Raw genomic sequence first — 17,308 nt, forward strand, 5'->3', positions numbered from 1 at the left:
GAAACGTCCTCGGAGTCAATGTAGGTCTTTCAGAACCAGTATTATATGGTCCCGGCAGCCGCTCCCAGTCACCAGTCTAGCTGCCGCATTCTGGATTAGTTACGGTTTCTGAGTCACCTTCAAAGGTAGCCCCACACAGAGTATTTTGCGTGGTCCAAGCATAAATAAGTGCCCCTTATATACCCAGAGGACTATTGCACTCTGCAGGTGAAGGCTTCTTGCGGATACCATGTTAGGGGCCTTGTCTAAAGGTTTGCAGCCATCTAAAGTTACCCACTCACTTGGGGGGGGGGGGGAGACCTTGGCCTGTTCTTGTGACTGTAATGGCAAGGATTGTGCAGAAACAGGAAGCAAGTAACGCTATCGCTACTGACTTCAGATCCAGCTGCTCTTAAAGGCACAGCTACATTGGCTAGCTGAAAACCAAATAAAACCTGTGAGAGAAAATGAATTGGTGGGATGAAGGAATTAAAGCACCTTAAAGGAATCTTATTCTTTGGCAATCTCTCACAGACGTGTAAGATTGTCTTCCATGAACACGGTCTTAACAGCGAGTCCGTAAGTGACTGTAGAGGCCAATTCTGGATCCACACATCCTTCCACAGTGGGGACATAGGTTTCCGGGCGGGAGTTGAACACGGTGAGGGTTTGCCAAGCGGGCCTTCCTCTTAGCACGTTTCTACCTTTCGTCCCGAGTTTGGGTGTCTTCAAAGTCCATGACACCTTTGGTAAAGGCTGTTCTCCAACTGGAACACTCACAGGCCAGTGTTTCCCAGTTGTCGGTGTTTATCCTACATTTTTATACTACATACACCAAAGCACAAAGGACTTTGGTATCTAACATGGCCACTGAGTTGTTTATGCAGCTCTCTTCAATGTGTTTGTCCTGGCCCAGGGCACTTCACGTTCCCCCTCCCTTTCTCTCAAGGGTAATTAATTAAGAGCATCCAGATTGCTCCGTGTACACAGCCTCACCTGTGCCTCTCCGTGTTTTGCCATCCAGTTCCTAGAACCACCTTTCAAAAGATCTGCAGTGTCGATTTGTATGTGTTTATTGCTTTGGTGTGCTGTTACCTAAGCAATAAGAGCCAACCTTTATTCAGGACAATAAAAGTCACCGCCTTCATCCTTAAGCACGATCATCACACGGAAACAGGTGCGGCTCCAGAGTTGCTCGGAGAGTCAGCCCCACCTTCCTGAAGTCACTGACTTGGCATCACCTGTAACGGCAACCCTTTCCTGATTCCGCGGTTCCATTTCTGTTTCCTCTCCCCTCCCTTTCTTCCCCATAAAATACTACCCAGAACAAGCTCAGCTGCTGCAGCGCTAGCCTGGTTTCTCTGTACACACAGAAGTTTCGGTCATACTAGCCAGTTTCTTTTAACCGGGCACACGGCAGGGAGAGAGCGAGCAACAGTTGCAGCAGGCGTTGTCTGCAGCAGGACAGGTAAACAGCTGCTTCTCCCTTGATATCTGTATCCAAGCCAGGGCTAAATACAGGATTTTTGCAGGTGGGTGGGGAGAGGGACAGTTCTCATAAGGCATCAGCTTAAACCTGGAATAAGGATAGATCCCACGAACCAGGAATTGTCTCCCACTGCCTGTGGCCTTTTTGAGTGCTGTATGACAACAGTATCACTGCTTAGGCGTTTAATAATTGCTGGTTGAGTGGAGGGAGGACCAGGTGAGAGCGTGGACTTGAGGTCCTCTGGAGGCTGACCTGAGCAGAGGGATAAAAGCCCACTCCCTCTAGCCAAGGTCTTCTTCAAGGTTTGAAGTTATTTTTTAAAGGACAGGGTGTTCCTTTAAAACACTGGAATCCTGGGCTAGAAAATAGCTCTTGGAAGGAACAGCAGGTCCCTTGGGACTTCTGCCTCTCCGGATCTGGACCGCAGCTTCTCCAGCTGTGCTCTTCATGGGTTTCCTTGCAAGCTTAGTCGGATCTTCCCCAAATGTAACTACTCTCCCGCTGTGAATCTTCTCTTTATTCTGTGTCCTGGGCAGCTGTCTACCAGCTCCACCTGGTACGCAGGCTGAGACCCTACCTGCCCGCAGACTGTCTTGCCAGAGTGGTGCATGCTCTGGTTATCTCCGGCTTGGACTACCGCAATGCGTTCTATGTGGGGCTACCTTTGAAGGTGACCCAGAAACTACAGCTAATCCAGAATGCAACAGTTAGACTGGTTACTGGGAGTGGCTGCCGGGACCATATAAATGGCACCGGTCCTGAAAGACATTGGCTCCCAGCACAATTCCGAGCACAATTCAAAGTGTTGGCGCTGACCTTTAAAGCCCTAAATGGCCTCGGCCCAGTATACCTGAAGGAGTGTCTCTACCCTCATCGTTCAGCCCAGACACTGAGGTCCAGTGCCGAGGGCCTTCTGGCGGTTCCCTCACGGTGAGAAGTGAGGTTCCAGGCAGAGGGCCTTCTTGGTAGTGGCGCCCACCCTCCCATCAGATGTGAAGGGAAAAAACAATTATCCGACTTTTAGAAGACATCTGAAGGCTGCCCTGTTTAGGAAAGTTCTTAATGTTTGATGTTTTATCACATTTTTTATATTCTGTTGGGAGCCACCCAGAGTGGCTGGGGAAACCCAGCCAGATGGGCGGGGTAAAAACATTAAATTATTTATTATTATTATTATTATTATTATTATTATTATTATTATACGGCTGTAGATGTGTTCTGCAGCAGACTTTGTGTGGCGTAAAATACCGTATTTTTCGCTCTATAAGACGCACCAGACCACAAGACGCACCTAGTTTTTGGAGGAGGAAAACAAGAAAAAAAATATTCTGAATCTCAGAAGCCAGAACAGCAAGAGGGATCGCTACACAGTGAAAGCAGCAATCCCTCTTGCTGTTCTGGCTTCTGAGATAGCTGCGCAGCCTGCATTCGCTCCACAAGACGCACACACATTTCCCCTTACTTTTTAGGAGAGAAAAAGTGAGTCTTATAGAGCAAAAAATACGGTATATGATGCCTGGGTGGCACCACACAGCCAAGCAGAACGTAAACTAGCTTTCTTCTTGGGATGGAGCAATCCCACAGCAGGTATATAAGGACCTGAGCAAGTAAACCAAGGTTGTTTCCTGAGGGCAAGTGGTTTTTCAGTCACCTATCTGTACCCATAACAGCTTCTGTCTGTCTGTCGCCTGGCACAGAATGCGGACGCCGACCGCCATGATCGTGGGCATCGTCCTGGGCCCCTGCGGCCTCGTCCTGAACCTGACCAGCACTCTGGCTCCCGCCTGGAGGGATTTAAGCCGTATCCCTGACCAACCCTACGACATGATCCAGCACCAAGGCATCTGGGACATCTGCAACGAGTTTCAAGGCACCCAGAGGACTCAGTGCAACATCAAGGACACGCTGGGCTACTTTTCCCACCAGACTGTGCAAGTCGCCAAAGGGCTGATGCCATCCTCTGTGGCCGTCACGGTCCTGGGGTTGGTTGTGGCTTCGCTGGGCGTTCGCTGCTGGCAGGATGTGCCCCAGTACCTGCTGGCTGGGCTAGGCGGCCTGCTGCTCTTTGTTTCCGGGCTGCTTAGCCTGATCGCCGTCTCCTGGTACAATCACGACATCCAAAACCTTCCCATCACGGCCGGCAGTAGCCTAGGGGTGGGCTACTGCCTGGTGCTAGGCTACTTAGGGAGCTGCCTGGAGATAATTGGGGGCTTCTCCCTTTCGCTCAGCTTTGCTCAGTGCTGCAAGGAGCGCAAGCTGAAGAAAGCAGCTATGGATTACAGCTACCCACCCAGCAGCCAGAGGGTCCCAGCGACCACGGCTGCCATTTCTCCCTCCTTTGGCAACACAGAGCTCCAAATGGACTATTACAGGACTCCAACCCCCAGGTCTTACACCAACCCCCAGGATGTACTGGAAAGTGAACACCCCAGTAACTGGAGCAGGTATCCCTGCGATTCTGATTTATAGCCCTAAGCCGGGACACCCTTGCAAGGAACGAGCTGCAGAAAGATTCCTTCTGGAACTCTGCTTGGACAACAAAGATACCCAGTGCGGAAAGCTTGTCTACAATTTTAATTCCAGCAAAGACCTTTTCCTACCTCTTTCGCTCGTGACTCCAGCAGGTGCCATAGCCCTAAACTGCTACAGATTCTGGTTCTATGCTTTTCTTTTCGCTTTCTCTCAGGTTAAACATTATATTAAGACAGTAATTAAATCACTCTTGCATGAGGAAGCGATAGGGAGTTTGAGCGGTCCTCTTCACTCTGCAATTTCAGGGATGGGGAGGGGCTTGCAGGGCAGCAACCAGAATTGTTTTATTGCTTTTGCACACATTTACTTGAAGAGTGCCCCACAGCTTTGTTAAGCAAATGGACAAGATTTTTTTTTGCACACTGGGTGAAAGCTGGAAATTCAGGGGCCTGGAATATCTTGGAGTGGGGGCAGGGCTCCTCTGCAGCAACAGATCTGCTTTCATCCCCCTGCGCCACCACCTTCTGTTTACTAAATTGGTAAGAGACCAGGAATCTATCATCCCTCAGGGTTTGACTGTACTCTCAAAGAGATGCCTTGTTTTCCTATTTACAGATGGATACATAAAAATGCAATATGCACGGAATAAAAGTTATATTTTGTATGGTGATTTATACGGCGTCACTAGCTGAATCTTGCCTTCGGAAAACGCACCTTACCCCTCAAGTGTTTCCTTCAAAAGGATCGCTTGATTCGCAGCACATTTAAAGCATCTCTTTACCCGCCCCCGCCCCTCCACCAAATAATGCTGGGAACTAACTTAAGGGTGCCGATAATTGTAATTCTGTGAGGGATAAAGTACAATTCCCAGGATTCTTTGAGTGGGTGGGGAATGTGCTTTAAATTCATAGTGTGTAAATAGCCCAAGTCCTTCCTTTCTACATACACTCATTTTCTTAAAACGGCCGCCTATCAGAATAAGCAACAGGTATTTGGTTGGAGTATGTGGAATGTTTTCCTAGGAGAGAGAAAACATGTTAGGAACGCATGATAGGGGAGTGAGTTAATGCATGGTGGTTTAGCACATCTGAGCTATGTGTCTTAGAGTGTATTAGAGATGTGGGTGGCACTGTGGTCAAACCACTGAGCCTCTTGGGCTTGCCGATCATAAGGTTGGTGGTTCAAAACCCCGCGACGGGGTGAGCTCCTGTTGCTCTTTCCCTGCTCGTGCCAACCTAGCAGTTCGAAAGCACACCAGTGCAAGTAGATAAATAGGTACCGCTCCGGCGGGAAGGTAAATGGTGTTTCCGTGTGCTCTGGTTTCCATCACAATGTCCCGTTGCGCCAGAAGCGGTTTAGTCATGCTGGCCACATGACCCGGAAAGCTGTCTGTGGACCAACGCCGGCTCCCTTGGCCTGAAAGCGAGATGAGCACCGCAACCCCATAGTAGCCTTTGACTGGACTTAACCACCCAGGGGTCCTTTACCTTTTCATCTTTTAGAGTACACATGTTAATTGCCACGCCCCCTCCCCCCCCCCAAATCAAGGAAATCTTCATCAAGCATGGTATTGAGAATTCTGTTACAGAACCTCTACAAGTGGTGCAACAGTATAGCTGTCCCTGAACCAGAAGAGCTTGATTACATTAGCTCAGGCACTGGTGCATTTCAAGGCTGGATTACTGCAATGTATGTTATGGGGAGCTTCCCTTACACTAGATCGGGAAACTGCAACTGGAGCAGAATGAGGCCCAGTCAGTATACAACATCTCTACACTGGTGGCCTATTTCCTACCATCCAAGTTCAAGGTATTACATATATTATATTAGTATATAAGGCTCTTAGTTACTTCCAAGTGTCTCTATTTTCCAGGGACAGTTCTGAATTTACAGAAGTTTTGTAGGTGCTTCAACAACAGATGGCAACGATTTTAGAAGCAGACCTGCTGGTGCCTTTAGGTCCGTGTTTCCTAATCTTGGGTCTCCAGCTGTTTTTGGACTACAACTCTCATCGTGCCTAGCTAGCAGGAATTGTAGGTGCATGTTTGGAGACTTAGAGCAGGCATCGCCTTAATTTATTCAGAGTTCATTTTCTGCAAGTGAGAAGAATTCCTGTTTTCCCCCCTTCTCCTTTTTCCTGTGACTGCCATGCAATTTGTTAATATTTTACCAGTTTATACACTATTTGCACAGCAGGCATAATACATTCACAAGGAAGAAGCAGACTGTGCCCTGTTTTGTTTTTAAAGCATTTGGGGGGGAAAGCATTTAACTCACTGTTTGTATTTTCCCTCCAACTAGTAGGAAGAATGCTGGCTTAACAGTGCTTCCCAAAGACTGCCGATCTGTTTTTAGTTGCAAGTGAAGTGGAATCTCTGCTTTGACTTCTAGAACTCAAATAATGTCCTAGAGAAATGGGCAGTTCCCCTCCCGCTCCCCCAAATTTTCATTGGGGCAATTTTAATTTGGCTGGAACATAGGGGAAAATATTTCCTCCTCTTGCTGCACTTCCAAACGTGATTCCCCCCCCCCCCCCCGGACAACAATTTATTGGGAAGGAATAAATGTCTATGAAGGCAGTCCTGATGTGAAAAGGGAAGGATTACATCGATTGTAGAAATTAACACTAACAAGAGATGAAGTATAGAAAGGGGGATTTCTGGAGCAATCTATATAAGCCATAACCAGCCAAAACCCACAGAAGAGTTGTGCAACAAGTCACCTACATCTGGGGAAACTGTGCAACTGTTCCTCTGTGTCAAAAGCAGTCTGCTTTTTTTCCTGAGCTCTGAAAAAAAATGGAAAGCTCAATAGGAAAACTTGGGATGTCTCAGAATGCCTCCAGATAACCCTTTCATCCCAAGTCTTGTGCAATTATGAGATTAGATTATATCTGATCTTCATTGACCATTTGGTCAGTTTTGTTTGTGCTCAGGTTCTACAACCATGAAGATTCATCCCGATTTGTGTGTTTTTTTTAAAAAAAAAACCAATTCCATAATTTTCAATGCGCTGTCACTTTCCTAATGTCAGCAAGAAATTTTTAAAAGGATATGTGTTGGGCTAAGGCAGGGTTTCCCCAAACTTGGGTCCCCAACTAGTTTTTTTAGACTACAACTCCCATCATCCCTAGCTAGCAGGACAAGCTGTCAGGGATGATGGGAACTGTAGTCCCAACACAGCTGGAGACCCAAGTTTGGGAAACCATGGGCTAAGGTGATAAAGGTAAAGGGTAAAGGGACCCCTGACCATTAGGTCCAGTCGTGACTGACTCTGGGGTTGCGGCGCTCATCTCGCTTTACTGACCGAGGGAGCCGGTGTACAGCTTCCGAGTCATGTGGCCAGCATGACTAAGCTGCTTCTGGCAAACCAGAGCAGCGCACAGAAACGCCTTTACCTTCCCGCTGGAGCGGTACCTATTTATCTACTTGCACTTTGATGTGCTTTTGAACTGCTAGGTTGGCAGGAGCTGGGACCAAGCAACGGGAGCTCACCCCGTCGCGGGGATTCGAACCGCCGACCTTCTGATCAGCAAGTCCTAGGCCCTGTGGTTTAACCCACAGCGCCACCCGTGTCCCTTGGGGTAAGGTGATAGAGCCCTTCAATTGTACAATGCTAAAATTCCTGGTGTGTGCTTGTCTCCCTCCTGCAAAACCCAGACTCTTGACCATGACATCATGCAAATGCCCAGAATAAAGTGCAAATATCCCACAGAAAATGCCCAGCGTGGAAACAGACAACAGCATATCCCCACTATCATCCGGGTGATGCATTTGGGGGGGGGGGGGAGAGATTACAAGACGTTTATCTACTATGAATCATTTATTTGTTTGCTTTACGAGTCTGTGCCCATGCCTGTCTTCATTGGAGTCGACAATTCCTGCGGAGGATTGTAAAGCCACATTTTAGGACCCTCAGCATTTTCACCTGGACTATCAAAAGCAGTGGTATTACAAGCAGTTAAGTTCTCCAGGCAAGGAAGAACTGCAGACAGATTGCTAGAAGCTTTGCCAAGTAGGGGGTGCGCTTATTTCAGCCAACGTCCCTCCCTCTGTCCTGCCAGCATCTTAACCACCCACAAGTGCAGCTCCTTGAGGCAGTGGGGTTTTTCTGATCCTGCTGCTGGCTTTGCCTTTTGCAATAGCCAGGCCAGGTTTAAAATCCCAAAGTAGGAACAACACTGGTTCCAAGAACACAGGAAGCATATACCAGTGCTCGGAACTGGAAGCTTAGGACAGGAATCTTAAGAAGCCCTCACCTGCTCGGGATCATAAGCTGCATTGATACAGGTTTCATCTTCAACGAAATTGTCTTCTTTGTCGCTGTCCTTCTGGTAGCTGGCCAGCGGTCCAGTTGACGATACACTTGAAGTCCTGTGGGAGGAGGAGATAAGACACACGTATTGACTGTGATGCAAATCCTAGGCTGGAACCCTTGTGCTAAGCTGCAAAGAGGCACAGTAATCTTGTAGAACCACCTGCACCACCAATTTGGAACCCAAACTACATGCATTAATGCAAATTACAGTTGCAGCACGTGCGTGCCAGAATCTTTCATGATTCTGCGAACAGGACTGCAACAGGCACAAGCAAGCCATTCAAATCTAGAAACAAAGCAGGCTGTGTCTGCACAAGCAAATTACTGCTGCCCATATTTTGGGCTCGGCCAAAGTGAGCATCAGGGACGCAGGTGGCGCTGTGGGTTAAACCACAGAGCCTAGGACTTGCCGATCAGAAGGTCGGCGGTTCGAATCCCCACCACAGGGTGAGCTCCCGTTGCTCAGTCCCAGCTCCTGCCAACCTAGCAGTTCGAAAGCACGTCAAAGTGCAAGTAGATAAATAGGTACCACTCCGGCGGGAAGGTAAACGGTGTTCCCGTGTGCTGCTCTGGTTCACCAGAAGCGGCTTAGTCATGCTGGCCACATGACCCGGAAGCTGTACGCCGGCTCCCTCGGCCAATAAAGCAAGATGAGCGCCGCAACCCCAGAGTTGGTCACGACCGCCGACCTTCTGATCAGCAAGTCCTAGGCTCTGTGGTTTAACCCACAGCGCCACCTGCGTAGAGAACGGCAAATAGCCTTACCTTTGCCGCGTTCTTTGCTTCCTGAAGTAGACAAAGGTCCCTGCTGCTGCCATGGCCATTAGTAGGATGGAAATGATGCCCAGAACGAGACCCGCCCTAGACTTCGCCTCCTCCTCTTCACAGTAGTCTCCACTATAGCCCAGTGTGCAGATGCATTTCACTGTATCGCCCTCCATAGTGCAGTCCCCTCTCCTGTTACAGGTCTCCCTGCTGCAAGGCTGAGACTCCAGGCCACTTTTCACGATTCCCTGCACCAGAGAAGATTCTTTCCATTTCTTTTTGGGAGGTAATGTAGTCTTCTGGCTTCTGCTTGGCTCGAGTGCCCATGCTGCTGTTGCAGTAGTACTCCTCCTTGTGTATTTTTTTACTTCTGGCCATACATGTGCAGTACCATCCGTAGGCTTCTTGGTGATGGTTTTGGTGGGTGCCTCTGTGTTTTTCTTAACAAGAAAGGGTTTTGTTTGCAGCAGTGTGGAAGGTCGGTGTGTGGGCTGGGGTTTCTTCTTCGGAGTGTTGTTGCCTGCCGGCAGAAAAGCCATCAACACATTGCTTTTGAGACACAGCAAGATCAGCCTAGGACCATATGACTGATCTGGTGGTTTAAGGATAGAAAACGTAGCTGCCTGCGAAGCTTATTTTCAGAGGTTATGCTATGTACAGTGGTACCTCGGGTTAAGTACTTAATTCGTTCCGGAGGTCCATTCTTAACCTGAAATTGTTCTTAACTTGAAGCACCACTTTAGCAAATGGGGCATCCTGCTGCTGCCACGCCACCAGAGCCCTATTTCTGTTCTTATCCTGAAGCAAAGTTCTTAACCTGAAGCACCATTTCTGGGTTAGCAGAGTCTGTAACCTAAAGCATATGTAAACTGAAGCGTATGTAACCCGAGGTACCACTGTACTTGATTAAGGAGGTAGCTCACCTTTCCTTTTCTAGAAAAATAATAAAACACAGATTCTCAAAGGTTTATCTCAAATTGTTTGATTTATCTGTTGACCAACTTAGCTACTTTGGCCAACAGTTTGGCTGTGGGTATATTCCAGTCTTCCTGCCAACCTAGCAGTTCAAAAGCACGTCAAAGTGCAAGTAGATAAATAGGTACCACTCTGGCGGGAAGGTAAACGCCGTTTCCGTGCGCTGCTCTGGCTCACCAGAAGCGGCTTAGTCATGCTGGCCACATGACCCGGAAGCTGTATGCTGGCTCCCTTGGCCAATAAAGCGAGATGAGCGCGCAACCCCAGAGTCGGTCATGACTGGACCTAATGGTCAGGGGTCCCTTTACCTTTTTATATTCCAGTCTAGAATCTACCCATTCTACAAATAGCACCATCATTGCTTCCCTGATAGAATACTGAAAATGTATTTCCAGTAAAGCATTGAGAATATGAAGCAGTTCCTACCTCCTGCTCACAGAACAGTTCCTAGGGCCCCCCATTGGAAGACAGCATGGCAAACTAGTTTTAAGTACGTAGCTTGGATTTCACTTATGTTTTGCATAATCTTATGTTAGCTACGGGACGCGGGTGGCGCTGTGGGTTAAACCACAGAGTCTAGGACTTGCCAATCAAAAGGTCGGCGGTTCGAATCCCCACGACGGGGTGAGCTCCCGTTGCTCGGTCCCTGCTCCTGCCAACCTAGCAGTTCAAAAGCATGTCAAAGTGCAAGTAGATAAATATGTACCGATCTCGGCCAGTAAAGCGAGATGAGCGTCGCAACCCCAGAGTTGGTCACGACTGGGCCTAATGGTCAGGGGTCCCTTTACCTTTACCTTATGTTAGCTATAATTGTGCCTTGGATAGCCTCATGGGCTATGGTGCAACTTTTCTGTACTAGCAAAGCAAGAGGAGCTCACCCCCATTGTGCAGATTCGAACTGCCGACCTTCCGACCAGCAAGCCCAAGAGGCTCAGTGGTTTAGACCACAGCTGGCCACAGGACCCAGAAAGCTGTCTGTGGACAAATGCCGGCTCCCTCGGCCTGAAGCTAGATGAGCGGCACACCCCATAGTCGCCTTTGACCGGACCTAACTGTCCAGGGGTCATTTACCTTTACCTTACTAGGAAAGAACAGTATTTCATTACATTTAAAGCTGTAGTTGTTGGGTTCTATGATTTTCTGGTAAGGCAGCAGCTAGATCTTAATGAATCTAGCTGTCCAACCATTAGGAGTTCAGGCATTTTTGAGGGCCATTTAGCAAAGGAGAATTCTCCAAGGATCCATTTACTCACAACAACACAACACAACACAACACAACACAACACAACACAACACAACAGAACACATGCAGTTTCTCAGCTGGGTTACTCACAGTCTCTCTCGTCTGATCCATCAGAGCAATCAACGCGGCCATCACAAACTTGCTCTTTTGCAATACATTTGCTGTTATCCTTGCAGGCTTGGAGCGGCTCCGAGCATAGTGGTTCAGCGCATCTAGTACCATGCTCTAGAACGTACCCGGCGATGCACCTGCAACTTCTCCCTTGCGGAATTGGCAAGCAAATGTGGCTGCATCCACCATTCTTTTCCGAACAGCCATTGTGACCTAGAAGTAGCAAGAGAAAGATTTTTAACCGCTTTGGCTTCCCTGCTACTCTGCAAAATGTCATGTGTTAAAAGGAAGCACCCTCCTGTCAGCTTGGTTGCTGGTGCAATAAACCCGCGGTTGGTGGGGTGGTTTTTTTTTTTGGGGGGGGGGGGTTATAAACAAGAATAATTTTATACAAGTAAGAGTATACCAAGTTCTCTCATGTCATATGTATATCACAAAAATAGCATAACAAATGTGGGAAAATATCTGCAACATATGTTTCATTATTAGTGGTCAATGTATGAGTTATTGGTTTATGAATTGGTTTAAACAATTAGGGAGGGGGAGGGGGAGGGGGAGGGGGGAGTGGCAGGTGGGGTGGGCTGGTTATGCTTCTATTATTCTACTTAGTGGGGGGGGGGGGGCGTCAGCATTACTTGAATGGGTTCTCTTACTATTCACTTGCTGTAGTGAGAACTGTTTTTGTGTGTGAGCGGGGTGTAAGTGTGTATTTTTGAATCAGGTTAGCCAGATTGAGTCATATGCTCTCAGGGGATTCTTGATGCTGTCTTGTTGGGCTATGTATGTGATAAATGGGAACCAAACCGGGGTGAAGGCATCTTCTTCTATTTGTCCCCGTGTAGGTTTATAGGTTAGTTTTTCTAAAATAAACCTGTGTTGAACCCTTCTGTTACCTGGTCCCTAGTTTAAGCAATCTAGAGCAAGCCTTAAAGATAGCGGGAGTTCTTCTAGAAGGCAAGCAGCTTGACAGATTCAAGTAAGGAAGAACTGGTGCCCCTATTTTTGTGTTAGGTTAAGAAGCCACCATTTTGAGTTATACCGCCCAAAGGTTGACCAAGTAACTGCTCAGAAGAGACCCTGGTCACCCCTTTAAAACTTTAAAAATGTTTTACCTTGTTGGTTGAGTTTGCTGTAGATCTTTATATCCACAAGTTTCTGCTCTTCTTTAAACCACCAGTTTTCCGAATCATCCAGTCTGCTGTGCCACACCTTCGTTGCACCTATTAAGGCATGAAATAAGAGGAAAAAATTGGAGACACATTCCTTACAGTAACCTAGGGCATTACTGGGGTGTGTGTGTGTGTGTGAAACTATATGGCATTAGAATTTCCCACCCCAATTCCTAACTAGCTAGAATCTGTTTATTTCTGAGCTAATTAGGTAAGTTATCTTTGGGCACAGTGCACTGCATCAAGGCTCCCAAAGAATACCAGCTGAATGTGTCCCATAAGCTTAGGAATAATGCTAAACACTCATCTGAACCCCCTAGAATGCTGATCATTTAAGACTTCTAGCTAGGATCAGTTCCTTGGCATCTGCCCCACTTAATTTTGTTGGCATGCCATGGACTTCTCAAGTCCAGGCAGGTGATCAAGCATCTACCCAGTGGCGTGCCACATCTACCCAGTGGCGTAAGCATGGGGGGACAGGGGACTGTGGCCCTGGGCGCACATTTCTGAGGGGACACAACCAGGCGCCCCCCACGACAGGCACCCTCATCGAGGCTGTAGCTGTGAAGAAGAAGAAGAAGAAGAGTTTGGATTTGATATCCCGCCTTTCACTCCCTTTAAGGAGTCTCAAAGCGGCTAACATTCTCCTTTCCCTTCCTCCCCCACAACAAACACTCTGTGAGGTGAATGAGGCTGAGAGACTTCAAAGAAGTGTGACTGGCCCAAGGTCACCCAGCAGCTGCGTGTGGAGGAGCGGAGACGCAAACCCGGTTACCCAGATTACGTGACTACCGCTCTTAACCACTACACCACACTGGCTCTCTGTGTGCCCGGGGAGCTGTGGGGAGACAAGCTGTGCCCAGGCCTAGCCTTTGGGGCTGGGGCACCGGCAGTACCTTCTCCTCCTTGTGGCCAGCGAAATGACCTCCGTGTGCCCCACTACTGGGCTAGCCGAGAGGGAGGGAGGAAGAGGAAGGTAGGAAAGCACTGCTGGAGCATTGCTCAGAGTGCCTTGCTGCAATGATAGGTAGCATGAGGTGACACAGTGGTGCCCTCAGCTTCACGTTTTGTCTGCCTTATCTCTGCTCCCTGGTTGGGACTAGTTTGCAAGGAGAGATTCCCTTGATTAGACGCTGGCCAGCAAAGGGACTGACCATTGCGCAGTCCACCAGAGGGGCACAACACTTGCCCCACCCCGGAGACCAGCAACCCATGCTACGTCCCTGCATTGACTCACACTTTATTTAAATATAATGTTTTGCTGGAGTTCTGCATTTCTTGGAGCCTGCTTACCATTGCGTGCCGTTGTTGTCCAGACCATTATTCCCTCCCCGGCTGTGAAGAGTGTAAGGCCACGCAGCCCAGAACGAATGAGCCTGTGCTGAGTGCCATCCATCCGAATGCTTTCCACAGTGCCTTTTGCTGGAAGAAAGGAAGTTAGAGGCTGAGCTGTGTAAGAGGAATATGCATGGGAACTACCTCCTGTTGTTTCTTGGGAGCAAAAATATCATTGAGCTTCAACCCACAGTACATTAAGGACTGCCATCTGCAGAGAAGCATCTCATTCGCTGGCTTCCATTCTCTAAACTTTGAAATATTTTGTCTTGAAGGCATTCCTAGCAGAAAGTCACCAACACTTGTCACATTGATTAGATCTTGCTGGCCATGCCTATCTTGGACTTTGGCTTCTCTGCAGGATACAGACGCAGCTTAAACACTGACACCATATCCTAAGTGGATTTGAAAGCCAGCCCATTATAATAAATAAAAATAAATGCAATAAAGTTAACAAAGGATCCATTTCCAGATCCCAAGATGGGTTATTTGAAAAGTTAGCTAGTGATTCAGCCAGTCGAAGAAGCTGGCCAAGCGTTTTAACATGCCCCTATAGAGCTAGCTGTGCCCAAATAATTACAGTGGTGCCTCGCAAGACGAAATTAATTAATTCTGCGAGTTTTTTTGTCTTGTGAATTTTTTCGTCTTGCGAAGCACCAATGTGTATTGACGGTTTCCCATAGGAATGCACTGGCGGTTTTTTAAAAAAGGCGCAAGACGTTTTCGTCTTGCAAAGCAAGCCCATAGGGAAATCCGTCTTGCGAAGCAACTCAGAAAATGAAAAACTCTTTCATCTTGCGAGTTTTTCGTCTTCCGAGGCATTCGTCTTGTGAGGTACCACTGTATACCATTGTGGATGTTAGACTACTTACCTTGGTCAGCCCAGTAGACCTGGGTGCCATAATCTCCTATTGTTAAACCCACTGGAGTCTGTGATGTCGCCCAGAGAACGTTCCTCTTGCTCCCATCCATGGAAGAACATTCTATTACGGGACCAACGGCGCTGTGTTCGTTACCGGAGTCGACAAAGCACATAGCCACAGTTGGGGGATGCAGAACTACAGAAGTTGGGTGGGACAGCCCATCGCTGATCAGAACAAGTGTGTATCTGCCATCTGAAGTTGCCACTTGGATTGATGGGTGCTTGCTGTCAATCCAGTAGATGTTGCCACTCAGCCAGTCAAGAGCTAGTGAGATCACGGTGCCCTTGACCGGCAGGACTTCCTTCAGTGCAACTCTCCCAGCGTCCTTCATAGCTAGGACCTTTATGACGCCACCTTCAGACTCCGAGAAGTAAAGTGCGTTGTCACGTACAGAGTAGTCTACTGCTGCCAAGTGGTTGACGCTTGTCATGGGGAGGGTGCTGTGGATAGGGGTCAGCTGCCCCGAAACGGAGCGCAGTTTCTTTAGGTAGACCTAGGATTTTAAGACAGCATTAGATATATTTATATGGTTTTGGGAGGCAACAAGAGGCTGTTCCATTTGCAGCTTCAGCGGAGAAATTCTGCCAAGGAAACCCTTCTCATATGACCTAAATCTACAGTGGTACCTCGGGTTAAGAACTTAATTTGTTCTGAAGGTTCGTTCTTAACCTGAGGTACCACTTTAGCTAATGGGGCCTCCCGCTGCCGCTGCATGATTTCTGCTCTCATCCTGAAGTAAAGTTCTTAACCCGAGGTACTATTTCTGGGTTAGTGGAGTCTGTAACCTGAAGCATCTGTAACCTGAAGCGTCTGTGACCTGAGATACCACTGTACTGGTCTTTAGGGCCTTTTTGCCACAACTGGCAAAGATGAGCCTTCACACAAGTCTAAAACAACTGTGTCTCTGCAACACAGTGAAGTGGAAACTCGCCATTGAAGTGAGTTTGGGAAAAGTGTACAAGGAGTCTGACTGAGGCATCACAGTCTTTTTCACTTGCGAGAGAAAAGACAATGGACATTTCACAATGGCAATTGCTGCAGGGAAAGAGCTTCAGTAATGTGCGACCCTGAAGTTTTGGATCCCCTTCAAACTGGTGCCAAAGTTTTGTGCTATTTTTTGCCACCCCCCAAACTGAGTAATTGATACTCCAACCAGGAGACAAAGGCATTCCCGCCCCCAACAAGCCAACATTGTGTGATTCACTCCAAACCGGTGCCAAATTTTGCAACCGTTTCAAACCTTTCTGCACTGCAAACCCTGCTCCCAAAATGAGGAATTGATACTAAAAATTGGGTTCCTAGTTAATGCCGCTGAAGTGAAATGCACTCAAGATCCCACATTGTGTGACTGGCTCCAAGCAGTGCCAAATTCTCACAGTTGTTTTGCACTGTTTCAGAGCACAAACCCCATGTTTTGCATTGCCCCCTAAAAAGCAGCACAGTAAATGCATTAAAACTGGGAAATATCTCTGTCTAGAGGCTGACTTAGGGATGCGGGTGGCGCTGTGGGGTAAACCACAGAGCCTAGGACTTGCTGATCAGAAGGTCGGCGGTTCGAATCCCCATGAAGGGGTGAGCTCCCATTGCTCGGTCCCTGCTCCTGACAACCTAGCAGTTTGAAAGCACGTCAAAGTGCAAGTAGATAAATAGGTACCACTCCGGCGGGAAGGTAAACGGCGTTTCCGTGCGCTACTCTGCTTCGCCAGAAGCGGCTTAGTCATGCTGGCCATATAATCCAGAAGCTGGACGCCAGCTCCCTTGGCCAATAAAGCGAGATGAGCGCCACAATCCCAGAGTCAGCCACGACTGGACCTAATGGTCAGGGGTCCCTCTACCTTTAGAGGCTGACTTAACGGCAGTTTGAGCGTTTCCAAACAGCAGAAAACTATTGCATAATGACTGCTCTCCACATCAAACGGAGGGCACCCTTTGCGTGCCAGCACGCACCACCCCCTATCCTACGTGACTCCCAGCAAAGCGTTCCTGGACCACCTCCCCAAGTGCGGACCAGGTAAGGGTAGGGTCTGCTCTTTAAGCATAAAAGGGGGTGGAGCCTACCTGGGAGCCCTCAGTCAGCTCCAGAGCTTCAGGACTTCATCCTCTGAGAAGGTAAGACTGGGGCCACAGTCTGCTCTGGGGTGGGGTGGGGAGCCATGCCTTTAACCCACCCCACCTGGCGGTGATCCCAGGGTTCCCCGTTAAAGGGGTTGTGTTGAGGGGAGTCACTGGCCATACATTGAAAGGTTGTCAGTGCACTCCTCTGTGTTGCGGTGAAATAGTGGGCAGGCTCTCTGCTTAAACATACCGTATTTTTCACTCTATAAGATGCACCCAATCATAAGACACACCTAGTTTTAGAGGAGGAGAACAGGGGAAAAAATTCTCTCTCTCTGCACAGCGCCCCTTCAACGAAGTGGCAGGAGAAACGGAGCCCCTTCCATTTATCCTCCCGCTTCGCTGAAGGGGTGCTGCGCAGAGAGGGAAAGCTGTGCAGCGCCTCTCCAGCGAAGCGAAGCCAGGAAGAAGAAGA

General features: G+C 48.3%; 3 protein-coding genes across 5 annotated transcripts in view; 1 reads left to right on the forward strand and 2 right to left on the reverse strand.

The window, feature by feature from the left end:
• PRAG1 (PEAK1 related, kinase-activating pseudokinase 1) overlaps window positions 1–6,316 on the reverse strand; it is a 139,137-nt gene extending 132,821 nt beyond the window's left edge. The window contains exon 1 of the mRNA XM_083419456.1: window positions 6,218–6,316. The gene's annotated coding sequence lies outside the window, so the exon portion shown is untranslated. The remainder of the gene's footprint in view (window positions 1–6,217) is intronic.
• LOC310667311 (low-density lipoprotein receptor-related protein 2-like) overlaps window positions 1–17,308 on the reverse strand; it is a 93,019-nt gene that overhangs the window by 37,134 nt on the left and 38,577 nt on the right. The window contains exons 27-33 of one of the 2 annotated variants that reach the window (XM_083419195.1): window positions 14,728–15,271; window positions 13,814–13,942; window positions 12,464–12,571; window positions 11,331–11,564; window positions 9,023–9,542; window positions 8,199–8,313; window positions 7,744–7,820 (exon numbers count right to left, since the gene is read on the reverse strand). In XM_083419195.1, the coding sequence (XP_083275321.1) occupies window positions 7,776–7,820; window positions 8,199–8,313; window positions 9,023–9,542; window positions 11,331–11,564; window positions 12,464–12,571; window positions 13,814–13,942; window positions 14,728–15,271 (1,695 nt within the window). In that variant the 3' untranslated portion in view covers window positions 7,744–7,775. Of the gene's footprint in view, window positions 1–7,743; window positions 7,821–8,198; window positions 8,314–9,022; window positions 9,543–11,330; window positions 11,565–12,463; window positions 12,572–13,813; window positions 13,943–14,727; window positions 15,272–17,308 lie in introns of those variants that run through there. The other variant, XM_083419194.1, reaches the window with a different exon arrangement.
• Window positions 1,217–4,607, forward strand: CLDN23 (claudin 23). 2 transcript variants are annotated; one of them, XM_083420685.1, is made up of 2 exons: window positions 1,217–1,447; window positions 3,139–4,607. In XM_083420685.1, the coding sequence occupies exon 2, from the start codon at window positions 3,167–3,169 to the stop codon at window positions 3,935–3,937; it is 771 nt and encodes a 256-aa protein (XP_083276811.1). In that variant the 5' UTR covers window positions 1,217–1,447; window positions 3,139–3,166; the 3' UTR covers window positions 3,938–4,607. The 2 variants fall into 2 exon arrangements, with proteins under 2 accessions (XP_083276811.1, XP_083276812.1); XM_083420686.1 differs by having other exon boundaries at window positions 1,218–1,447; window positions 3,166–4,607.

This window comes from Podarcis tiliguerta (genome assembly GCF_965153285.1).
Source record: "Podarcis tiliguerta genome assembly, chromosome: 17".
Taxonomy (NCBI): Eukaryota; Metazoa; Chordata; class Lepidosauria; order Squamata; family Lacertidae; genus Podarcis; species Podarcis tiliguerta.

Bases quoted from the DNA above. Each gene is read 5' to 3' on its own strand.
- CLDN23 (XM_083420685.1), top strand. From the start codon at position 3,167: ATGCGGACGCCGACCGCCATGATCGTGGGCATCGTCCTGGGCCCCTGC.